This window comes from Engystomops pustulosus, chromosome 1 (genome assembly GCF_040894005.1).
Source record: "Engystomops pustulosus chromosome 1, aEngPut4.maternal, whole genome shotgun sequence".
Taxonomy (NCBI): Eukaryota; Metazoa; Chordata; class Amphibia; order Anura; family Leptodactylidae; genus Engystomops; species Engystomops pustulosus.
Window position 1 is genome coordinate 37,043,695 of NC_092411.1, and position 26,838 is coordinate 37,070,532.

Below are 26,838 nucleotides of genomic sequence, written 5' to 3' on the forward strand. Positions count from 1 at the left end.
TACACAAATTATTCACACAGACATTGGTATAATCCGTGCAATGATTTTATAACCCACACCATGTTAGATTTCTTCTGTGGATTCGTGGCTGATCTCTCATCTCTAATCCCTCACGCAGAAGAACATTTGTTTTAGTCTGTGGGCACCTTCCCACGTGGCGTTTTTCTTGCGTTTTTAAACGCATCCAAAACGAAGGTGAGATGGGTTTTGGTCAAACCCCCTCCCACTTTCGTTTTGGATTAGGTGCTCTGAATTCTATTGGATCTATTTTTTTTACTTGACCATTAAACTAAAGAGAATCTCGGCCAACTAAACCCCAACCTGCACAGCGGAGGCCTGGAGTCTGTTCAAGAAGAGAGTTGTTCATGAACACGGTAAACAATGTACAGGGTATAAGATAAATGTGAGGACACATGTATAATACACATTTATAGACACATAAAATGGAATTTTCTTTCTGACGTAACACAGCCACACAGTATATACTTCACACAATAATATTATGACAACATAAGTATAGCAGATCGCGTAGAGTCACGAAAGACTCGCTGTATTAAACATAAAAGACAAAGTCAAGTGATAAGTTACACGTAAAAGTGTAGACCGCGCAAAAGCAAACTTGACACATTCAGGAATTTTATTTTTACATATTATACGTGTAAGGAATACGAAGAATGAAGACCCCTCATACTCTGATGGTGGTACTGCCAACAGCTGTCTCCCCCCATTGCTCTGATACATATAGAGAGAGAAGCAGCGACTTATTTCTGAAGAGCACAATAGTTCGGCATCTGAAATCCAACTTAAAAGACCCACATCTTCACCATGAAACTAATGGAATTCAGACAATTCTCATCAAAAGTGACCAAAGTTGAAAAACATGGCTGCTTTCTTCCAAAGATAGCTCCTCTCCTGTCCATGGGTAATATCCAGTATTGTAACTAAGCTCCAAGCATTTCTATACAGCTGAGCTGCAATACCTGCTGTAACCATGGTCAAATGTAGAGCTGCTTTTGGAAGAAATCAGCCATGTTTTTTAACATTGGGACAACCCTTTTAAGCACATAGGCAACAGTTGCACGGAGAATAGCTCTGATATTATATCCAACAGTCCGATTGTGGAGGACTACAGCGAGTATAATGCAAGTCCAATGGTGGGTGCACGCCTCCAACAAACCAGATCCACTGGTTTGTAAGGTCAGACATCCAAAAAATGCAATGAGGCAGCACTCTATATACAGCTCCTAAAAGGGGAATCACAGGTTAAGTGGTCGGCACCTTGGCTTTGGTGAGGGTGCAGTCTTGGATCATCGGGTACTAGTACTATTATGTCCATGTAGATATACTAGGAATAGGGTGTAGTGAATAATAAATATTCCTCAAAAAGAAGAAGGTACCAGCACTGCAGTTATCACTAAACAGTATTCAAGGTTTATATATAAAGTTATATATATATCTAACATAGGATGGAAATAAACTGGTCAATAAACATAAAGTTACACAAGGCTGATGATAGAGACTTAGCATCTACAGGAAATACAGGTTGTTACTGTAAATCACGTGTTTCTCAGAAAAACATCATACAGGCTAAAACTTGTGAAACTTTCCATTTGCCCCTAAGTACAGTCTTCTATGAGTTTCTGTAAGACTGTGCTTGCACGATAGACTTCACCACAGCAAAAACCAACAGAAAATCACCTATGGAAACTGTAAAAGAATTGGGCAGATTAGAAGATTAACCCTTATGCTTTCTCCACAATAACTACAAGATGGAGTCAGCCTCCTGCTTGAGGGGATGTGAGGGTCGCTAGATTTATTTTTCTCTTAGCCTTTATTTCTAGGTTCCTTTAAGCTTCTGCGTGGTCCTAGCTTGTACCAAGTTATTTCAGGATGATCAATATAGGATCATGGTCACAAAATACTGCAGAACAAATATTGCATTTGACTTGTTTTAACCGCATCCCGTCGAAAATTCAAGTCAAAATGTCCCATATACTGTATACCTGTGCAAATTTGTGAAGGTGTCGATTATAAGTTTACATGCAACGTAACTATTGATAGAATCATTAACGCCTTAATAGTTCACCACATAGATATGAGGATAGTAGTAGAAATATACTGTTCTGCCAGGTACAGCCCAAACAGTACAATCAGATTGACACCATTGAACGGCGCTGCGAAGGATGATGAAGTATCTGGACGCACCCTACAATATCTAGGTTAACAGTTTTCGATATATGCTGTTCTTGGCACTTGTGATACCAGTCTCGTTTTTGCTTGCCGAACTCATCAATTGGGCAGTACTGCTGATGGGCTCATCTACCTTCTTACAACACACCAAGCTATACAAGTACCTTTGACATTGTGAGGAGGCGTAATAATAGATAAGAGGGTCAAGACAGCAGCTGATGCTGCTGATACAAGCACAAATTATGTAGGCAAAATACAAAGACTCATTAGCCCCATGATGGAAATGCAAGTAATGGATCAAAAAGATACAATTTGTTGGTCCAAAGCACAAGATAAAAACACAAAGCACAATAATAGCCAAGACCAAGGCACGGGTCTTCTTACATGAGTTCTCAATGCTAGAACTGGCCAGACTATGGATGATGAATACGTAAGAGATGGTCGTAATGATCAACGGAAGGAAAAAGAAGACCAAGATAAAAGTGGAGAAGTAGTAGAGGTAAAAGCCCTTGAGGTCCTTCAGGTCCAGTACGTCATGGCACGTCGTGATGTCCAACGAGGAAATGTGTTGAGTTTGCTCACTCAAAAACAGTGGCACCACACTAGCAACAGATATGAACCAGATGAAGAAGCAAACCAGCCAGGCCCGACTCATTGTCCTCCAGGATAGAGAGTGCATCGGATAGACCACAGCCAGGAAGCGGTCCACACTGATGCTGGTCATGAGCAGGATGGAGCAGTACATGTTACAGTAAAAGGCAGCAGTGACAAATCTGCACATTCCAGGTCCAAAGAGCCAGTCGTTCCCAGAGAATCGGTAAACTACATTGAAGGGAAGAAAACTAACGAACATCACATCAGCGGCGGCCAGATTCAGCATGTACACCACCGCTGGTTTCCGCACCTTCATCTTAAACAGGAATATGATGATGGCTATGACATTCAGAGGTAGGGCCACAATGAATACCAGAGTGTACACTGACGGTACAAACCTGGTCAACCATCCACCAACAAGATATTGCTTAGCTCGTGTTGTGATATTCTTCCTGATTTCTGTCGATATGGTTCGGCTAGGAGGCAAAATAGGTTCTGATCCGGATTCCTCCCCAGATGCATCAATTGCATCTTCTGGAAATTCTTCGAATTCGTCATCAGCAGGAACGCTGTAAAATGTTTTTAAGGTCAAATTGTTTTTGTCAGCACCTGAAACTACATACAAAAATAAACTATGAGATTGTGGGGAAACAAATTAAACATTGAAAATAAAATGCATAAAAATACAGTTTATCCAAATCACAATTTTTCTGAAAATTCGATAATTACACTGAGCTGCCACAGTGACTAAAATGGTTGGTAGTAAACATGGCCCATGTAGTATAAAGTATTAATAATCTCAACCTACATCCATTACAAGACAGTCTCCATTCTGATTGTGTATGTATCTGTAACCATATAACACACTTTAAAATATTATTTTAATGAGATTGGTTTACAGTTATAAGCATTTTTCATGTTGGGTAACCTTTTTTGTTTCTAATTCTTAAAACGTCATGGCAGCCATATTGGAATCACGCTATTCTATTCTTTAATGTTCGTATGTATCGTGCATCAAGGGTGCGAGAGCTTTCTAACTGCAGTGAACACAAAACTGACCCTACAACAGTGAAAAACACCCATATGGTTTTTATGTCTTTGAAAGAATTGCACAAATGCATTAAATGCTGAACTTTAATGGATCAGTGCCCATGGCTAAGTCAAAACAGTTTTCCGCGGATCCCTCAGACTATATTTTATAAGGATTCATTAAAATTGCTAGACTGAAGCAAAGAGAGAACAGAAGAAAACTGGCATTTTTCATGGCTGAGATATGGCATGTTCAGGAAGCCAAGAGATGGCATACCCCTCTAAGAGCTGGAGCTGACAGGTGACAAACACATACACTATCTATGGCTATACACATAGTTTTCAATTACTCAATGCAAATAATTCTCTCTCATCTCTTATCATCTCTCGCTTGGGCTACTGCAACATTCTACTCTGCAGTCTCCCAGCTAATTCCATATCACCCCTCCAATCTATCCTAAACTATGCCGTCTATCTCCTCACTCCTCCTCTGCCTCTCTCTCTGCCAGTCTCTCCACTAGTTACCCATTGCACAGCAAATTCAATTTAAAATGCTAACTACGACCTACAAAGCCACCCACAACCTGTCCCCTCCACATATCTGTGAACTTATTAGCCAATAGTAATCTCTGTTCCTCACAGGACATTCAGCTTTACTCTACTAGCATCTGCTCATCTTCTCACAACCGCATCCAGGACTTCTTCCGTGCATCTCCCATACTCTGGAACTCTCTACCAAAATGTGTCAGACTGTCCCCCACTTTCCAAACCTTCAAATGTACCGTATATACTCGTGTATAAGCCGAATTTTTCAGCACAAAAAATGTGCTGAAAAACGCCCCCTCGGCTTATACACGAGTCAATACACACACACATATATATAAAAAAATTAAAAAATAATAAACTTATATACTTACCCTCCGGTGGCCCCGATGTTCGCGCGGGTCCTCTTCTGGCTTCCGCGCCCGTCTTCTTTCTTCTCCAACTTCGTTCTGGGCGCCGCCATGTTTTTCTCCCAGGCGACGCCTAGTATGACGTCAGCAGCGGCGCGTCATACTATGTGCCTGCCGTCTGGGGAAGAACAATAACGGCGCCCAGCACAAAGTTAGAGAAGAAAGAAGACCCGCGCGGACATCGGGGGTGCAGCGCTGCACGTCGGGGCCACCGGAGGGTGAGTATATAAGTTTTGTTTTTTTGTTTTTTAATGCTGGGCTGGGCTGTATACTACTGTGGGCAGGCTGTATACTATAGGGGGCTGGCTGGCTACATACTGGGGGGGGGGGTCTGTGACCAATGCATTTCCCACCCTCGGCTTATAGGTTTTCCCAGTTTCTGATGGTAAAATTAGGGGTCTTGGCTTATACTCGAGTATATACGGTAACCTGAAAACTCACCTGTTCAGGATCGCCTATAGTTTTGTATTTTGTACTTGCAGCTGTTTTTGTCAGAATATAATGTATGTGACCCCCTTACTGATTGTACAGCACCATGGAATAAATGGTGTTCTATAAATAATTATTACTATTATCCAAGCTATTTAAAGAAAAATTGCTCCAATTTTGAGGGACCCCTTATATTTTTACTATAAGTTTGGTGTGGGGCAGAGTAAGTTATTTCATTCTTGTCCAATACTAGAATTTGTCTCACTGTTTGAGCAGCTGAAATAAGTTTCCTTTTTTTTCCTTAGAAACAGTTTATCAAGGTCACCCCAACGGCTCCAGAAAAACACTGCCAGATCAGTAAACCAGATACAACGGTGACTGGGGTTTTATTTGCACAAACATTAGGTGCATCTCTGATCTTCTGTGCGACAGAAAGTCAAATCTACTCCAGCCTGGAGTCACCAACACGATGATTCCAAAAGTGACAGATTTTTTACATCAGGTCACAACATTTACTATACGCAGGCTTCTATATATACAAAGTATATATTCCAGATTCCAGCTTATGTATCTTATATACATAAGTATGAGTATATTCTGGTTTCTCTTATGTAAAAAATATTTAAGGGTTTCATTTATATGCAGAAAATATATTCTGGCTTCTCTTATATACAGGGAATATTATTCCGGCTTCTCTTATAAAAAGAGTATATTCCAGCTTCTGTTATATACAGAGTTTATATTCTATCTTATTTTATATACAGAGTATATTCCGGCTTCTATTATTTACAACCGATTTGGAACGCTCTGTGCAGCGCTGTGTAATCTGTGTGCGCTATATAAATAAAGGAATTATTATTATTATTATTATATACAGAGTATATTCCGGCCTCAGTTATATACACAGTCTATTCCGGGTTCCACTATATAAAGATTATGTTGAGGATTTTGTTACAAGCAGCATTTTCAGGCTTTCTGGAATGAAGCAGTTTCAGAAAATTAACCAATTAAAGAAATGAAATGATACAATCCTTACTTTTCAGATAAAATCAGATACTTTCATTTACCATACACAGTAATTCCCGAGAGACGGAGTCTGTCTCAACATGAGAGTAATTCAATTTACAATGGCCTCGGTGGCGCCATCATAGGTGGAATGCAGGATCGGGTTATGGCGGCTCCAGGGCACAAAATTGTCTGAATTATAACTCATCTCTAACACTAGGGGGGGCTATATTAGCTCATGATACAATGCTCAATGCTCATCCCACAACCTTGTATTTTTACAGCCGCCATATGACAGGGAACAGATTAGATCCCCAGCAGTAAAGTTTTATGACCTCTAATAATCCTATTACTTCTCATATGAGGAACACTTTCCTCATATTAAGGTGAAGTCATATCTGATATCTAGGATAACACGTACATTCGTTTTATTGTGTCCTACCTGTGTTACAACACCTGCTAAGCAGGAACTTCCGGGTGAAATATACAATCTACAAGAAATGAAATATGCAAATATCTTGTGGAATAAAGAAAAAGTAAAGTTCAAAGTCACAAAGACACAAAACCAGTAGTGTCAAGAAAACGAGATAGTAGTACATGTAACTGAGGTCCTACTATGTAGTTCAGAACTCTCCCCAAAACCCTCAACAACAAGGCATGTAACACAGGGTTCATCTTGTAGCTAAAATGTCCAAAATCCTAGTCTTTAACCCCTTAGTGACTAGCTTGATTTGATCCTGTATGAATTTCTTTGGATGTCACCATTTTGGGGTACATCAAATTTATAGTTGGACCTTTGTTGAAGATTTTTTTGGGAAGGAAATTCCAGCAATAATTTTTTTTAATGGGACAAATAACATGATGGGGCTTAATTACAAGGGACGCATTTCCGTCGGGATTTCAGGATTTGCATGGATTTGACAAGTATTTAACAGGTCTGCGCTGGGATTGTGTCGCACGCGACCGGATTTTGGCGCAACTGTGCCGGCTTTCTTGCGACAGAAATCGGGGGGGGGGGGGGGGGGGGCGTGCCATTGGACGATCCAACTGATTCGGAACGAGTGTGGGATATAACTTTCAAATTGTGTCACAAGACAATGCACTTACATGCACCGGGAAGAAGAAGGTGAACTCTCCCAGACCTGAGCGACACATGCAGGAAATCGGGTGCACGATCTTAGTGAATCGCGGCACAGTGCATGATCATCGGACAATGTACTTTCTGTGAACTTTGCATGACGGGGTAAGTAAATGTGCAAAGAGTGAGTACAATTTTGGAGACACAAAATCTACCGTATATCTTTTTTTAAGCTTTTTGACTTTGTTGGGGTATGAACACAAAACACTTTACCCATAATAATTTTATTTTTCTGCCTATAGCGCTGTTTCTGGGCTTGTTTTTGTGGGCCAATTTGAAGTTTTGAATGTTACTATTTGGGAGTGTATTTTTTTATGTTTTTGTAAATCTTTTGTATTTTTAATTTATATCCTTTTTATAAAAACAAATAGTTTCTATTAGTCCACCATGGTGACTTCTACATGCACTTGGATAATATACTGTACTACTGTCAACTGACAGACGGACTATTAGACCCTGCCTCCGACTGGCTCTAATGGTAAATATTAAGAACACAAGCCGGGCTTTTTACTGTGTTTCACGGAAGATTGCAATCACATTTGATTCCCTAGACTACTGGCTCCGATCACTAGCACTAGCACAGAGCTTGGTAATAGAAGATCCAAATCTTAGGGTAAAACAAACACAGTTCAATAGGTTTTCGGGGGAAAACATTAGCACACAAAAAAAGCAGTGGAGGGGAGAAAAGTCAGGGCTAAAATTATTGGAGACCTAGCCAAAACATTTCCCAATACAAAAATAAGTGCCAAACCTGTATACGGCAATTTTCGGACTTGGAGAAAGAACATGCTAAATGCATAATGTAAATTAAAGTCAAGTAAGTATCCCCCACCTCAGAAGTGGAAGAGTCCCTTCTTGATAGATCACTGTTTACACATAAGGGCCAGAAATGTACATTTCTGGAGGTCACGTTCCAGTAATCTGTAATTTGTTTCTTCTCCTTTTTTCCCTAAATTAGGTCAGATCACAAAAAAAGGCAGGAATGGAATGTGCTGGATGACTTCCAGAGGAAAAGCAGACCTGGCAGAAGAGGACATTCACATGACGTCACCCCACTAAAATGTTTTGACGTGACTGAACTCTGACCCACTAGTGATTGCCGCCCAGACAGTTTTATGTTATCTGATCAGACAGCAATAACACGAAAACATAATAATGAGGGTAAGTTACCAGCAAGAGGAGAATGATATCTCCATAACGTGACATAGTGACAGCTACGGCAAGCAAAAATTCTATAGAAAAAAACTAAGATTTTTTCAAATCTTATCAAGTCTTATGGATGGTTAAGGTTGAGACAAAGTCCATAGTAAAGACATGCACCCCCTAGGGAAGCAGAGGGTGCACATCCAATCCAGTCACTGACTACACATGTGCTAATAATAAAGGTAATCCTAAATTACTACCCTGTAATCCACTGTGCAAAATACATGACCTATACTGTCAAAATAAAGAATTTTTACAAAGTGAGTCAGTACTAGGGTTCCACAATTCATCAAATTTTCACTACTAAGCAACATCTAGCAGCTGCTCCCAGATCCTCACATTTTTCACCCTCACTTTTCAAAACTCAGAAATCTACTGTCAAAATCCATCATGATAAACCAGGACACTTACTCATAGATCCAGGCACCGTGACTGTGGTAATCTTCTTATATTTGTTATCCATGGCCTCTTTCCTTCTAAAATTAACTTCTAAAATTATTCTAGAGTCTGAAGGGCTACTGGGGCAGTTCCCAGAGCCCCTCCGTGCTGCAGATACGCAGGTTGTTACACTGTTTCCCCCTCTGCTCTCTAAGCACTTCCCCCTCCTTCTGATGTGTTCTAATTGCAGCTGAGGAAGTTTCGGCACACAGTGGAAGGGGGAGGTGCTTCTGCACAGTGTAATAGCCAGTGAATCTGTATCACAGAGGGATTTGCATATTTAAATGTTGATTTTAGAACAAAGAAGGACATGGATAACAGATATAAGAAGATTACCACAGTCACGGTGCCTGGATCTAGGAATAAGTTCCCCTTGTTTATCCATGCTTGATTTTGATTGTACTTTTCCTTTAAATGTTCAGTCATCCATCTACATGAGGGCTTGATTTTTATGCTTTTTATGTTGAATTTTTTAACAGCATCAATTCAGGGTACATTGAATTTGTTGATGAAATTTTATTAACTTTTAATTGGGGAAATTGTGAAAATTGCAACATTTACAATGTTCACCATGAGGTATAAATAACATAACTTTATTCTCAAGATCAGCAGAATTCTGGAGACACCAAAAAATTTCAAAAAATTGGAAAACGATATGGGCTGGGCTTATTTTTTACCGGACAAATAATAGTTTTTATGGTTTATATTTATTTTGATCTTTTTTTTTTTATTTAGTTTTTTTGCACAGTGGTTAAAAAAAAAATGGCTAAAAGTATGATGGACTTCATGTAGGACTTTTCAACAATATATTTTGGAAATGTCCGTTTAACACGGTTGATATGCATCAGTCTGTCATCCCTTTTTTATTGATACTTTATGTATAGAATCAGAACCAGACCAGACTATAGTTTTTTGGCTGATTTTCACTGTCCTTACTATGGTGTCCACATATTGTGCTACACATATTCAGGCGATCCCCTACTTAAGGACACCCGACTTAGAGATGACCCCTAGTTACAGACGGACGCCTCTCCCCGTGCGACCTCTGGTGAAGCTTTCTGAATGCTTTACTATACTCCCAGACTGCGATGATCAGCTGTAAGGTGTCTGTAATGAAGCTTTGTGGATAATCCTTGGTCCCATTACAGAAAAAAATTTTAAACTCCAATTGTCACTGGGTCAAAAATTTTGTCTGGATCTACAATTATAAAATATACAGTTTCGACTTACATACAAATTCAACTTAAGAACAAACCTATAGAACCTATCTTGTATGTAGCCCAGGGACTGCCTATATACCAGATTGAAATGAGTGTTACAGTTCCTAAAATCTTTGTTGTTTGCGTTTTACATTTTTTGTGTGAATCGTGCACTTTGTATTAGGTTTTGGACCTCCTAATTAGGAAAAGAATAGGCCAGTGATGGCGAACCTTTTACAGACCGAGTGCCCAAATGAATACAAAAAACCCACTTATATTTCACGAAGTGCCAACATGGTATTTTAAGCAGTAACTTATTGCTACTTGTTCTTCCACATCTTTCAATTTTATCAGTCCCTGAGGCCACCAATACAGTTGAAAGAAGGAGACTCTCATTGCAGCTTCTCTCCAGGGTCTGTAGAAGAAGAATGGTGGGTCCAGCAGGATGACCTCCAAACAGCAGAATGACCTGTCAACACCTTCTCACTTTTCTCCCCATTCCAAACAGACAATGAAGTGTTGCTTTAAAATACCACTAACACCAGCATCTCTTAAGTCGCCTGGGACTGCAGGAAGATTTGTTGGATTTGTTCCTGTCTGGTGACCTCTGTCTGTTCTGTGATGGCCTGAGTGCCCACAGAAATGGCTCTGAGTGCCACCTCTGGCACCCGTGCCATAGGTTCACCACCACTGGAATAGGCAGAGCTGAGGTATCCAGAGGTTAAGGAGGTTTTCAAGGAGCCCACTATATAGAACAATGAGAGACTAATACATTTTGTGGAGATTTTTTAGGTATTCTGGGTATTTTTGAGCTGCCGATTCCAAAAATTCCTTCTGTTTCTCTCTGGCAGCTCTAGTTTATTAGACCTTGATGCAATGGCCCACATTTACTAAGAACAGTGCAGTGTGTACTATGTGCAGTTACCTGTGTAGTGTGCAGGGGGCGCCAGATTCGGGTTTGGTCAGTGAAAAACTAATATTTTTCATCAGAGTTCAATGAGTTTTAGTCAGAGTTTTTTCAGTGTCTCATTTTTTCACGCGCGGTTTCAATGCATTGAAGGACTCAGGACTGAGCTCTATCTTTTCTTTTGATGCATGAAAAATGCATTGCACTTGCGTGGGTCTCAGAGTGCAATGCGTTTTTGATGCGTCTCCATAGACTTGTATGGTGCATTTTTCACATGTGTGACTTGCAAAAGTAGAGCATGCCGAGAGTTAAACGCGCGTTAAAAAAAACGTGCATGGGTGAGTGAAAAATAATGCAAGTCTGAAAAGACCCATTGGTTACAATGGATCAGAGTGCAATGCAAGTTCTGCGCGTCAAAGCACACGCGCCTGAAAAACCCAAGTGTGAAAGGGGCCTTATGGTTCTTATGGCTAATTACTGTTGGATCATCCAACGCGAATGTTCAAGAAGATCTTATCCCAGCAAATCACCGAAACAAGGTTTCAGCGTCCTGATGGAAAATCTCTCATCTACATAAATTTCTTTTGCACAATATTGAGTGACCACTAGTTTGATCAATAATATGATATGCAATTATTAGTCTACATTAATTTCCAACATTTCTTTAGTACAATATTAAATGACTAACTCGTTTCAGTGCCAAATCTCCAAAAGTAGAGCTGATAGGAAAACTGGTGTCATTTCCAGAAACAGAGCCCCAAACATACGTACAAAGAGTTACAAGTTTTAAGGCACCAAAATGAGTGTCCCTCAGTAGAATAGGTCATCAGTATTCAATATGATAGTAATATGATAAGGCGCCAGTGACAAATTTCAGGTACATTGGGAACTCAGCTCCAAAATACGTCCAGTCCTTCATCACAAAGGAACTGTTACACTGTGACAATACAAAAGCCATAAAAGCAATCCTCATACAGACGCACACAATCTCTCTACTCCTCACAAGCCAGTACAGGGCAGTTCCACCCTGCCTTTTAATATACTGCCAGAACTGAATAGAAGGGGGGCTGAATTTCCGAGAAGCCAGAAACAAAGGGTCCCGGAACACAAAGCCCCTCTGAATGTATCAATCCAAGCCTATTCTAAACAGCTGAACAAGCACACACATCACCAGAGCTGGAAAGAATTTATCTGACAGATAACATTAAGACAGAAAAATTATTTTAGGTTGAATATTGTTATGGTGGGTGCGCATGTTACTGGCAAATCGCAATTTAGGGTGAAATTCACTTAAAAGCGTGACACAATGGGGCACATTTACTAAGGGTCGCGCTGCACTTTAGTCGGACTGTCCATGTTTTTTATGGCTAAATCGTCTTGCACAGGTATTTACGGAGTGTGTGCACTAGGATTGTGTCGCACATGATCCTTTTGTGGCGCAGATGCGCTGGCTTCCATGCGGGACAAATTTAGGGGGGGGGGGGAGTTGGGCGGTCCGATTGAGCGTCATATTTAACTTTCAAATTGTGTCGCACGTCCTATGTTAACAATTTAACGCAAAAAAGATGGTGAACTCTGTCGGGCCTGAGCGGTGACACATTCATGATTTCAGACGCACGATCTTAGTGAACTCCGGTGACCTGGTAAGTAAATGTGCCCCAATGTGACCTTACTCTATAGCTGGTTATATACTCCTCATTGTCGTCAACACTTATTGCACCAGACAGCTCCGCCGTGGCTTATCTCTATTGAAAAGAAAAGGATCAGACATGTTAAAATTCAACTGCCCGATCCTCCTGCGGATGGTCGTGAGGCCTCCATACACATAGTATGATCTGTCTCGGCTGCCAGAATGATCAGTTTTGGACAACATCAAACTGATGTGTGTGGTGGTTCAGAGTGGTTCAATGTTTTTCATTTCCAGGAACTGCAGCACATCTCTTATTCACCAGAACAGACGATAAACTGCAATACCCTGGTGTCACCACTATACAGCGACACCACTGCTCCTTGCTTTGTTCACTGGATAAGTGAAGGCACATAAACCAGATGTGCAGTGTAGGTATTGGACCCCACCTATCACATACTGATGACCTGCTCTGGTCTAGTACACTGGGGATAGAAAATCCCTTTAAATAGCTAATAAATGTTGCCTGTAGAAGAGCAGTGGTTCAGAATCTTAAGAGTAAAGGAGGATTTATGCCATAAAGCTTACAATCTAATAGGTAACTAGAGCTTCTTTTATCATTTTATGTGTTTTTGTTTTATAACTACAACTTTTTCTGGTTCTGGGAAACACCTTTTAAGTTATAAATAGCTGAAGTACACGCACACGAATGTAGAAAGTAAAACAACAAGGATTTCTGTCTGTCGCCATGTGTACATGGTTATGATTATTACAGCAGATTTATACATAGCAGAGAAGTTACAGATATATATGGGACTTTATAGAAACCCCGGATCAGGCTGCAGAATGAATCCCATTCCTCAGATGGAGTTTGTATTTAGTTGCAGAAAAAAGGCAATAGTCACATGGGAGGGAAACGCTGCAGAATGACACGCTAAGAGACTATATCTGCGCTTCATATGCTTATAGGAGCTGTAATACCTCAGCATGGCCACTATATTGTGTCAGCGGCTGATCTACGCTGTAGTACCTCAGCATGGCCACTATATTGTGTCAGCGGCTGATCTGCGCTGTAGTACCTCAGCATGGCCACTATATTGTGTCAGCGGCTGATCTGCGCTGTAATACCTCAGCATGGCCACTATATTGTGTCAGCGGCTGATCTACGCTGTAGTACCTCAGCATGGCCACTATATTGTGTAAGCGGCTGATCTGCGCTGTAGTACCTCAGCATGGCCACTATATTGTGTCAGCGGCTGATCTGCGCTGTAATACCTCAGCATGGCCACTATATTGTGTCAGCGGCTGATCTGCGCTGTAGTACCTCAGCATTGCCACTATATTGTGTCAGCGGCTGATCTGCGCTGTAATACCTCAGCATGGCCACTATATTGTGTCAGCGGCTGATCTACGCTGTAGTACCTCAGCATGGCCACTATATTGTGTAAGCGGCTGATCTGCGCTGTAGTACCTCAGCATGGCCACTATATTGTGTCAGCGGCTGATCTGCGCTGTAATACCTCAGCATGGCCACTATATTGTGTCAGCGGCTGATCTGCGCTGTAGTACCTCAGCATGGCCACTATATTGTGTAAGCGGCTGATCTGCGCTGTAGTACCTCAGCATGGCCACTATATTGTGTCAGCGGCTGATCTGCGCTGTAGTACCTCAGCATGGCCACTATATTGTGTCAGCGGCTGATCTGCGCTGTAATACCTCAGCATGGCCACTATATTGTGTCAGCGGCTGATCTACGCTGTAGTACCTCAGCATGGCCACTATATTGTGTCAGCGGCTGATCTACGCTGTAGTACCTCAGCATGGCCACTATATTGTGTCAGCGGCTGATCTGCGCTGTAGTACCTCAGCATGGCCACTATATTGTGTCAGCGGCTGATCTGCGCTGTAATACCTCAGCATGGCCACTATATTGTGTCAGCGGCTGATCTACGCTGTAGTACCTCAGCATGGCCACTATATTGTGTAAGCGGCTGATCTGCGCTGTAGTACCTCAGCATGGCCACTATATTGTGTCAGCGGCTGATCTGCGCTGTAATACCTCAGCATGGCCACTATATTGTGTCAGCGGCTGATCTGCGCTGTAGTACCTCAGCATTGCCACTATATTGTGTCAGCGGCTGATCTGCGCTGTAATACCTCAGCATGGCCACTATATTGTGTCAGGGACTGATCTGCGCTGTAATACCTCAGCATGGCCACTATATTGTGTCAGGGGCTGATCTGCGCTGTAGTACCTCAGCATGGCCACTATATTGTGTCAGCGGCTGATCCGCGCTGTAATACCTCAGCATGGCCACTATATTGTGTCAGGGACTGATCTGCGCTGTAATACCTCAGCATGGCCACTGTATTGTGTCGGGGACTGATCTGCGCTGTAATACCTCAGCATGGCCACTATATTGTGTCAGGGGCTGATCTGCGCTGTAGTACCTCAGCATGGCCACTATATTGTGTCAGGGGCTGATCTTCGCTGTAATACCTCAGCATGGCCACTATATTGTGTCAGCGGCTGATCTGCGCTGTAATACCTCAGCATGGCCACTATATTGTGTCAGCAGCTGATCTGCGCTGTAATACCTCAGCATGGTCACTATATTGTGTCAGGGGATGATCTGCGCTGTAGTACCTCAGCATGGCCACTATATTGTGTCAGCGGCTGATCTGCACTGTAATACCTCAGCATGGCCACTATATTGTGTCAGGGGCTGATCTGCGCTGTAATACCTCAGCATGGCCCCTATATTGTGTCAGCGGCTGATCTGTGCTGTAATACCTCAGCATGGCCACTATATTGTGTCAGGGGCTGATCTGTGCTGTAATACCTCAGCATGGCCACTATATTGTGTCAGGGGATAATCTGCGCTGTAATACCTCAGCATGGCCACTATATTGTGTCAGGGGATGATCTGCGCTGTAATACCTCTGTATGGCCACTATATTGTGTCAGGGACTGATCTGCGCTGTAATACCTCAGCATGGCCACTATATTGTGTCAGCGGCTGATCTGCGCTGTAATACCTCAGCATGGCCACTATATTGTGTCAGGGACTGATCTGCGCTGTAGTACCTCAGCATGGCCACTATATTGTGTCAGGGGATGATCTGCGCTGTAATACCTCTGTATGGCCACTATATTGTGTCATGAGCTGATCTGCGTTGTAGTACCTCAGCATGGCCACTATATTGTGTCAGGGACTGATCTGCGCTGTAGTACCTCAGCATGGCCACTATATTGTGTCAGGGACTGATCTGCGCTGTAGTACCTCAGCATGGCCACTATATTGTGTCAGGGACTGATCTGCGCTGTAGTACCTCAGCATGGCCACTATATTGTGTCAGCGGCTGATCTGCGCTGTAATACCTCAGCATGGCCACTATATTGTGTCAGGGACTGATCTGCGCTGTAGTACCTCAGCATGGCCACTATATTGTGTCAGCGGCTGATCTGCGCTGTAATACCTCAGCATGGCCACTATATTGTGTCAGCGGCTGATCTGCGCTGTAATACCTCAGCATGGCCACTATATTGTGTCAGAGGCTGATCTGCGCTGTAGTACCTCAGCATGGCCACTATATTGTGTCAGGGGCTGATCTGCGCTGTAGTACCTCAGCATGGCCACTATATTGTGTCAGTTGCTGATCTGCGCTGTAATACCTCAGCATGGCCACTATATTGTGTCAGCGGCTGATCTGCGCTGTAGTACCTCAGCATGGCCACTATATTGTGTCAGCGGCTGATCTGCGCTGTAATACCTCAGCATGGCCACTATATTGTGTCAGCGGCTGATCTGCGCTGTAATACCTCAGCATGGCCACTATATTGTGTCAGGGACTGATCTGCGCTGTAATACCTCAGCATGGCCACTATATTGTGTCAGCGGCTGATCTGCGCTGTAATACCTCAGCATGGCCACTATATTGTGTCAGGGACTGATCTGCGCTGTAATACCTCAGCATGGCCACTATATTGTGTCAGCGGCTGATCTGCGCTGTAATACCTCAGCATGGCCACTATATTGTGTCAGGGACTGATCTGCGCTGTAATACCTCAGCATGGCCACTATATTGTGTCAGCGGCTGATCTGCGCTGTAGTACCTCAGCATGGCCACTATATTGTGTCAGCGGCTGATCTGCGCTGTAATACCTCAGCATGGCCACTATATTGTGTCAGGGACTGATCTGCGCTGTAGTACCTCAGCATGGCCACTATATTGTGTCAGCGGCTGATCTGCGCTGTAGTACCTCAGCATGGCCACTATATTGTGTCAGGGGCTGATCATTATGGGGTGTTGGACTTGCACTAATCTGATATGGTAGACAGTAAGATAATGTAGTGTTATACCAATAGGAAAATCAAAGTTTAGAGACATCACCTATGAGGAACCGCAGAGACCCAACCCAGACATTTGTTTCTTAGTTTGCCCCGTACAATACCAAAATCCCAGTGCCGGGAAGTTTTCAGTTTTATCGGAATTCTGACAAATAACATCTGTTCAGAAAATGTAATTATGAGAGGAGAACAAGAATCCAAATGGGGGGAGAGAAGCAGCGGGGTCACAGGACTCCCATTCATCTTACAGGAAGGACCCCATAAAGGTCCTTGGCCTGCACTGACATAGTACATGGCTGACAGCAGCCTCCAGAGATGAGTCATCTGTGACCAGAGGGAGAACATTTGTATCATTTCTTGTGTAGAGAAAGTAGAAAGAGAATAAGACGCGGGTCCTCTGAGTGTGTACCAAGAGCCGGGAGCTCAAGGATACAACCTATAACGTCCCATCACCTCTCTGCTATACATTACATATACAGTGCTGGTCACTTACCTCTCTGCTATACATTACATATACAGTGCTGGTCACTCACCTCTCTGCTATACATTACATATACAGTGCTGGTCACTCACCTCTCTGCTATACATTACATATACAGTGCTGGTCACTCACCTCTCTGCTATACATTACATATACAGTGCTGGTCACTTACCTCTCTGCTATACATTACATATACAGTGCTGGTCACTCACCTCTCTGCTATACATTACATATACAGTGCTGGTCACTCACCTCTCTGCTATACATTACATATACAGTGCTGGTCACTTACCTCTCTGCTATACATTACATATACAGTGCTGGTCACTCACCTCTCTGCTATACATTACATATACAGTGCTGGTCACTCACCTCTCTGCTATACATTACATATACAGTGCTGGTCACTCACCTCTCTGCAGTTCGCAGTGTGCGGCACAGAGCAGCCCGGCCAGGCACAGCAGTGTGAGGAGCCTCGGGTTCTCCATGTCTCTATGTGCTGAGCTCCTCAGTGAGTGCGGGTGTCCGGGCGTGCAGCCCTCGGCGGGCGGCGCTGGTGCCGGGGCGGAGACCTGTCCGGGGCTGCACTCAGCCGCTTCTTATCTGGAGGAAGGAAACTTCAGGCTCTTTGTTACTTGTAGCTCCTGAGGAGGGGGCGCTGGGTGCGGGGGAGGGGTGCGCTCAGGTCGGCTTTCTCCTGCCTCCCAGTAACACATCCTCCTGCCACTTGTCAGGTGGCTGCATGTCTTAGGCTCTGTTCACATTACATTCACAAAAAGCCGCGAGATTCCATTCACTCGGCAGAGGCGAGAAAAGAGCCACTTGCTTAATGTGAGACTATGTGTCCTGTAGCATCGAGTGTAAGCTCATGTGAGCAGGACCCTCATTCTTATTATTGTTCCATCTGACAAAATGATTGCCAATAATGTCTTATTGTATTTGTCTATGTCCCCCATCATCTGTAACAACTATTCCCCATCACTTGTGCCCAAGTCCATGTCCAGTCCTTTAGACGCTAAGCGCGAGTTCCCACGTACAGTTTTTGTTACGTTTTTAAACAGATCCAAAACGCAAGTGGTGCAAACACTTGCTGCTCTCAGCGCTATTTTAAAGTGACACTTCATTGACTGGAACTGCAATAACTTTGTAGGTCATACTGCTGTATGTACTGGGAGACCCTGCAGAGAAGCTAGCTGACCTCTTTCTTTCAACTGTATTGGTAGCCTCAGGAGGAAGAACACGTAGCAATAAGTTACTGTTTAAAATTCCATGTTGGCACTTCATGGTAAATAAGTCAATTTTGGTTGTAGTTTGGGCACTCAGTCTCTAAAAGGTTCGCCATCACTGCCCTAGGGCGATGCAGTTTATTACCGCATGTTCCTTCTCCAATCCTCACAGCATCGCGCTAAAGCTGCTGCCAATTCTACCATCGGTTGTGTAGGGGTTAATCAGAGCTGCTGGGTCTGATCTGCCCCCACATGGGGTCATTTCCCCCCTGTAATGGGGGCTGCTATAGATACTGGATTCTGTAAATATAGATAACAACTGGTGACTCCTCCCTTCAGCAATATTCATTTATTTATTCTATCTGTAACAGCACTGTCACCTCCTGTGTCAACCCCTCCTCCTCATAGATTGTAAGCTCTTGTGTCACCCCTCCTCCTCATAGACTGTAAGCTCTTGTGTCACCCCCTCATCCTCATAGACTGTAAGCTCTTGTGTCACCCCATCATCCTCATAGACTGTAAGCTCTTGTGTCACCCCCTCATCCTCATAGACTGTAAGCTCTTGTGTCACCCCTCATCGACTGTAAGCTCTTGTGTCACCCCCTCATCCTCATAGACTGTAAGCTCTTGTGTCACCTCCTCATCCTCATAGACTGTAAGCTTTTGTGTCACCCCTCATCCTCATAGACTGTAAGCTCTTGTGTCACCCCCTTCATCCTCATAGACTGTAAGCTCTTGTGTCACCCCCTCCTCCTCATAGACTGTAAGCTCTTGTGTCACCCCCTCATCCTCATAGACTGTAAGCTCTTGTGTCACCCCATCATCCTCATAGACTGTAAGCTCTTGTGTCACCCCTCATCCTTATAGACTGTAAGCTCTTGTGTCACCTCCTCATCCTCATAGACTGTAAGCTTTTGTGTCAACACTTCATCCTCATAGACTGTAAGCTCTTGTGTCACCCCCTCATCCTCATAGACTGTAAGCTCTTGTGTCACCCCCTCATCCTCATAGACTGTAAGCTCCTGTGTCACCCCCTCATCCTCATAGACTGCAAGCTCTTGTGTCACCCCTCATCCTCACAGACTGTAAGCTCTTGTGTCACCCCCTCATCCTCATAGACTGTAAGCTCTTGTGTCACCCCCTCATCCTCATAGACTGTAAGCTCTTGTGTCACCCCCTCATCCTCATAGACTGTAAGCTCTTGTGTCACCCCCTCATCCTTATAGACTGTAAGCTCCTGTGTCACCCCCTCATCCTCATAGACTGTAAGCTCTTGTGTCACCCCCTCATAGACTGTAAGCTCTTGTGTCACCCCCTCATAGACTGTAAGCTCTTGTGTCACCCCCTCATCCTCATAGACTGTAAGCTCTTGTGTCACCCCCTCATCCTCATAGACTGTAAGCTCTTGTGTCACCCCATCATCCTCATAGACTGTAAGCTCTTGTGTCACCCCCTCATCCTCATAGACTGTAAGCTCTTGTGTCACCCCTCATCCTCATAGACTGTAAGCTCTTGTGTCACCCCTCATCCTCATAGACTGTAAGCTCTTGTGTCACCCCTATCATCCTCATAGACTGTAAGCTCTTGTGTCACCTCCTCATCCTCATAGACTGTAAGCTTTTGTGTCAACACTTCATCCTCATAGACTGTAATCTCTTGTGTCACCCCCTCATCCTCATAGACTGTAATCTCTTGTGTCACCTCCTCATCCTCATAGGCTGTAAGCTCTTGTGTCACCCCCTCATCCTCATAGACTGTAAGCTCTTGTGTCACCCCCTCATCCTCATAGACTGTAAGCTCCTGTGTCACCCCCTCATCCTCATAGACTGTAAGCTCTTGTGTCACCCCTCATGCTCACAGACTGTAAGCTCTTGTGTCACCCCCTCATCCTCATAGACTGTAAGCTCTTGTGTCACCCCCTCATCCTCATAGACTGTAAGCTCTTGTGTCACCCCCTCATCCTCATAGACTGTAAGCTCTTGTGTCACCCCCTCATCCTCATAGACTGTAAGCTCTTGTGTCACCCCCTTCATCCTCATAGACTGTAAGCTCTTGTGTCACCCCCTCATCCTCATAGACTGTAAGCTCTTGTGTCACCCCCTTCATCCTCATAGACTGTAAGCTCTTGTGTCACCCCCTTCATCCTCATAGACTGTAAGCTCTTGTGTCACCCCCTTCATCCTCATAGACTGTAAGCTCTTGTGTCACCCCCTTCATCCTCATAGACTGTAAGCTCTTGTGTCACCCCCTTCATCCTCATAGACTGTAAGCTCTTGTGTCACCCCCTCATCCTCATAGACTGTAAGCTCTTGTGTCACCCCCTTCATCCTCATAGACTGTAAGTTCTTGTGTCACCCCCTCATCCTCATAGACTGTAAGATCTTGTGTCACCCCCTTCATCCTCATAGACTGTAAACTCTTGTGTCACCCCCTCACCCTCATAGACTGTAAGCTCTTGTGTCACCCCTATCATCCTCATAGACTGTAAGCTCTTGTGTCACCCCCTTCATCCTCATAGACTGTAAGCTCTTGTGAGCAGGACCCTGATTTTTATTGTATTATCTGACAATATTATTGCCCTTTTATGTCTTATTTTGTGTGTATATGGTTCGGGGTATGTAAAGGGCTGCAGGATATGATTGTACAGTTCTGTGTAGGTGACAGGGTGTTAGTGATGGGAATGCTGATGGTCAGTGCTGACCAGGCACAACGCTTCATTGCGCTGATCAAAGGGTTATCAAGAAGACAACAGAATAACAAATATATAAGAGAGAAAGTACATATTACAACCTGCTCTTCTGGTTGTAAGCCGACACCTTTCCATTTGTGCTGAGCCCCTTCAGGTTATATTTTGTTGCATTTTTAAGATATTGCAAAGATTCCTCCTGCAATCACCTGTAGAAGTAACATTGTGTTCGCATCACTTTGCGTTGAATTTCGAAGCGCAACACAAAAGCAACGCAGTCGCCACATGGGAATGCGGCCTCAGCCTTTGCAAAGCATTACAGATATTTGTTACACTGGTGGAATGTGAAGAAACCTAAGGCATTAGAGACATCCTGTAGGAACCCAGGCCTTAAAGGGGTTGGTCACTAATGACATCACAGGCGGCCCAGAGACCTGCTGCTGACAGATCATGTGACCGCAGACTACCAGGAAACTTTACCGGGATGAGTATAATGATTAGATTCTCATCATCACCCTAGTATAGTTTCTAATTCGTGACCAACCTCTTTAATGTGTATTCACTAAACCTTCTGAGACGTAAGGGAAGTGTAAGCGCTGATCTGACAAGACTTATACTAGACATTTGTCACAAGAATTCATTAGGTATGGGATCGGACGAATGGCTGCGCAATCTGAGGCCTCTTAATCACGGGCAAATGCTCGTCCGAACCGGATTCTGCCCTCCCCTCTCCAATGAAAGCTGAGCAGACGCTTAACAAATCAGACAAAACATAGGATATGCTCATTGCACCGTGACCGGGTGCCATGGACTCTGAGTGGCCACAATTACAGCCCTTTGAATGGGGCCCTAAAAGGGTTTTAAGGGCTTGCTGGAAAACCCATAGATGATTAGGGTGAAATAAAGTAAAAAAAAAAAAAATCACCCTCATCCGGCTGTCAATTATGCCAGGAACCTGTAGCCTCTTGTTTGGAGTTTTGGGTGAACCAAAAGTGCTGCAGCTCCTGTAACCTCTATGGCCAATACCTGTCTATAATAATAATAATAATAATTCTTTATTTATATAGCGCCTACAGATTACGCAGCGCTGCACAAAGCATGTCAAATCATTTCCTGTCCCCATGGAGCTCACAATCTAAACAACCTAATAGTATGTTTTGGAATGTGGGAGGAAACTGGAGGACCCAGAGGAAACCCACGCAAACACGGAGAGAACATACAAACTCTTTGCAGATGTTGACCTGGGTGGGATTCGAACCCAGGACCCCAGTGCTGTAAGGCAGAAGTGCTACTCACTTAACCCCTGTACCGCCCTACTCAGCAGTCACATGAGCATCAGATATTCTGCTCCAGAAGGAAGGGGGTCTCCCCTATGCGGATAGGGAGAGGGATGAGTGTATTTTTTCGTGTTACCACTTTTATAACCTTCTCAGAATTTTCCAGTTAGCCCAGAAAACCTTTTTAAACCTTGGACCATCTACCAGATAATCAGTACCGTATATCAAAGGTGCGCCTTATAGTCCAATGCGGCTTATATATGAACCGTACTTGCAGACAACATCTGCCTTGAACTGTGCACAGGTCTGCCACCTGCTGGTCATTCATCCTTATAATCAGGTGTGCCTTATACATGAACCTAGACATTTTAGCAGGCATTTATTGATGTTGCGCCTTATAATCCGGTGCGCCTTATAGTCCAAAAAATACTGTAATCCTCCTATCAGTGTTTCTAGCATACATAATCCAGAAGACAATGGGGCACAATTATTTACCCCGTCCTGCGCGTTCCCTGATCCCGAGTGTTCGATGAGAATGTCGCAATTCACTTACATCATGAGCCCGATATCCTGCATGTGTTGCTCCTCGCTCAGGTCGCCGGAGTTCACCTTCTTCGTTCTGGTGCATGTAAGTGCTTGGGCTTCAGTCTGATCGTCCTAAGGCCTGCCCCCCGATTTCTGTCACATGAAAGCCGGCGCTGATGCGCCAAAATCTGATCATGTGCAACACAATCCCCTTCTAAATCCATGTTCCAGCAGCATGATCCCCGAAAATGTCAGAAAACCCGACGGAAATGTGGCCGCGGGACCCTTAGTAAATAAGCCCCATTGTATTTAGCATATTACTAGGACATAGAAGGAAATAGATTGGAAATATGGTGCTATACAGTGCTGTAAGAAGTATGTGCCATAGACTGTCCACATTCTTGACATTTTTAATACATTTTTATACATTATATTTTTATGGCTTAATATATGTTCTGTATCTGTAGAAACACAGATATGTTTTAATAAAAGTCATGAGTCAGAGGCCCATTATCACCCGCCCCTGTGTATTATACATCAGTATTGTCAGCAGCTCTGCATTAGCCCCTTTGATGTACTTATCAATTGGTTCTCACAGTAGGGGAGAGCAAATCCTTCCTGACTCCGTAAATGGGAATGAGAACCATTCCTCTGAGAGATCACATGGAGAGAACTTCTTTAGGGCATATGGATTTCATAGATACTGCACCTCTTGTCTTTTTACTTGTGATACATGTTCAGTTTTTCCTGTCCTGGCAGGCGCAAATTTTGGCTTCTTTTTGAGACTTTTTGTTGCAAGTATCTCAAAGCCACATGGACACAAGCCACATGGACAGGAGAGGACACAAGCCACGTGAGGGGATTATATACAGGAGAGGACACTACTGTTAATTTAGGATTTTAGGCTGTGTCCTGTATTTTTAAGCACTGTAGTCACACCCCAGGGAGATGATGACATATGAGGCTGCGGTCACACGTTGTGTTTTGATTGCTTTTGGAAACCTCTTACAACAGCTGAGGAGGGGTGATCTGCCTAATTACGTTACTGTCAACATTTGCATTTACAAAACGCAAACGCTGTTTTATAAGGCAAATCTCAGCTGTGCAATGCGTTGTTAAACGTGACGTGTGACTGCACCCTCAGATAAATTTATTTAAAATAAATTAAAAAAAAAAAAAAAGTAAATGCAAAAATTTCTGAATTTTCAAAAAACAGGCTACTGTGCAATATGTTAAACATTTCAAACATGAAATAATTCCAATTTACCGGTACATGTTAAAATAGAGTCCATGAAAAAAATCCTTCCTTTGCACCTGCTCTGGACCAAGTGCAGATTTGTCGCACTGCACATCTGGAAAACTAAGATACATAAGGCACGCACAAGGTGCAGACCAAGGCATACTAGAAAAATGACAGAATGGCCAAAAAACCCCTGGAAAAATGACAAAAGTCGCAAAAATGAGACAATTTGAATAGCAAAAATAATGCTACATGTCCCCCATAGGCCTTATAGTTATATTCATCTGGATGAACTCATCCACCTGTAGCATATACACTCACCGGCCACTTTATTAGGTACACCTGTCCAACTGCTCGTTAACACTTAATTTCTAATCATCCAATCACATGGCGGCAACTCAGTGCATTTAGGCATGTAGACATGGTCAAGACAATCTCCTGCAGTTCAAACCGAGCATCAGTATGGGGAAGAAAGGTGATTTGAGTGCCTTTGAACGTGGCATGGTTGTTGGTGCCAGAAGGGCTGGTCTGAGTATTTCAGAAACTGCTGATCTACGGGGATTTTCACGCACAACCATCTCTAGGGTTTACAGAGAAGGGTCCGAAAAAGAAAAAACATCCAGTGAGCGGCAGTTCTGTGGGCGGAAATGCCTTGTTGATGCCAGAGGTCAGAGGAGAATGGGCAGACTGGTTCGAGCTGATAGAAAGGCAACAGTGACTCAAATCGCCACCCGTTACAACCAAGGTAGGCAGAAGAGCATCTCAGAATGCACAGTACGTCGAACTTTGAAGCAGATGGGCTACAGCAGCAGAAGACCACACCGGGTGCCACTCCTTTCAGCTAAGAACAGGAAACTGAGGCTACAATTTGCACAAGCTCATCAAAATTGGACAGTAGAAGATTGGAAAAACGTTGCCTGGTCTGATGAGTCTCAATTTCTGCTGCGACATGCGGATGGTAGGGTCAGAATTTGGCGTCAACAACATGAAAGCATGGATCCATCCTGCCTTGTATCAACGGTTCAGGCTGGTGGTGGTGGTGTCATGGTGTGGGGAATATTTTCTTGGCACTCTTTGGGCCCCTTGGTACCAATTGAGCATCGTTGCAACGTCACAGCCTACCTGAGTATTGTTGCTGACCATGTCCATCCCTTTATGACCACAATGTACCCAACATCTGATGGCTACTTTCAGCAGGATAATGCGCCATGTCATAAAGCTGGAATCATCTCAGACTGGTTTCTTGAACATGACAATGAGGTCACTGTACTCAAATGGCCTCCACAGTCACCAGATCTCAGTCCAATAGAGCATCTTTGGGATGTGGTGGAACGGGAGATTCGCATCATGGATGTGCAGCCGACAAATCTGCGACAACTGTGTGATGCCATCATGTCAATATGGACAAAATCTCTGAGGAATGCTTCCAGCACCTTGTTGAATCTATGCCACGAAGAATTGAGGCAGTTCTGAAGGCAAAAGGGGGTCCAACCCGTTACTAGCATGGTGTACCTAATAAAGTGGCCGGTGAGTGTATATCCAGCACAGTAATGGTGAGAGCTCAGGAGGTGACAGCTGACATTTCACTGCAACAACTGGGATCAAAGATCACTCAGTCCCTGTCCATCCATCCCTTTATATCTTGACTAAGGAAACCAAGTGACCTCCCTATGTCATGGCATCAGCCCCCCCCTCTCACCCGTTGATCATAAGGTACCAACGGTGTATAATAATAGGAAGATTCATTGTTTACTTCCTGTGAATAAAAGACAATCCCTGGTCATGTGATGTCACACAGGTGCACGGCTCGTTATATCCCTGGTCATGTGATGTCACACAGGTGCACGGCTCGTTATATCCCTGGTCATGTAATGTCAAACAGGTGCATGGCTCATTATATCCCTGGTCATGTGATGTCACACGGGTGCACGGCTCGTTATATCCCTGATCATGTGAGGTCACACAAGTGCACAGCTCGTTATATCCCTGGTCATGTGATGTCACACAGGTGCATGGCTCATTATATTCCTGGTTATGTGATGTCACACAGGTGCACGGCTCATTATAACACTCAGAAGAACAAAAGAAGAGAAGGTTCTGCTCACAAGAGCTTATAGTCTATGAGGATGAGGGGGTGACACAAGAGGTGTAAGAGCTTGTATGATGGTTCAGCCATTTTTTATAGGGGAACAGAATAAAAATAATTTAATAAATAAAACTTCTCCTGTTTGAAGAGTCATCAGCCGCCATCTTGTTGTATACAGAGTCCAGAGTCAGTAGAATTGCAGAGAAGCCTGGAGCTTTGTATTTGGTATCTACCAGATAACAGATGGGAGGAG

The 26,838-nt window shown here is 43.6% G+C and overlaps 1 protein-coding gene across 1 annotated transcript; it reads right to left on the reverse strand.

The window, feature by feature from the left end:
- Positions 1 to 1,234: 1,234 nt before the first annotated feature.
- Positions 1,235 to 18,235, reverse strand: F2R (coagulation factor II thrombin receptor). Its single transcript, XM_072138124.1, has 2 exons — positions 17,958 to 18,235; positions 1,235 to 3,399 (listed from the first exon to the last, which is right to left on the reverse strand). Exons 1-2 carry the CDS (start codon positions 18,031 to 18,033, stop codon positions 2,216 to 2,218), a joined length of 1,260 nt encoding a protein of 419 aa, XP_071994225.1. The 5' UTR covers positions 18,034 to 18,235; the 3' UTR covers positions 1,235 to 2,215.
- Between the last annotated feature and the right edge of the window lie 8,603 nt (positions 18,236 to 26,838).

Excerpts from the sequence above, each read along its gene's own strand:
- F2R (XM_072138124.1), bottom strand. The coding sequence starts at position 18,033 with ATGGAGAACCCGAGGCTCCTCACACTGCTGTGCCTGGCCGGGCTGCTC. Across the intron at positions 3,400-17,957 it reads ACACTGCGAACTGCAGAGAG|TTTCAGGTGCTGACAAAAAC; the intron begins GTGAGTGACCAG and ends TTTTGTATGTAG.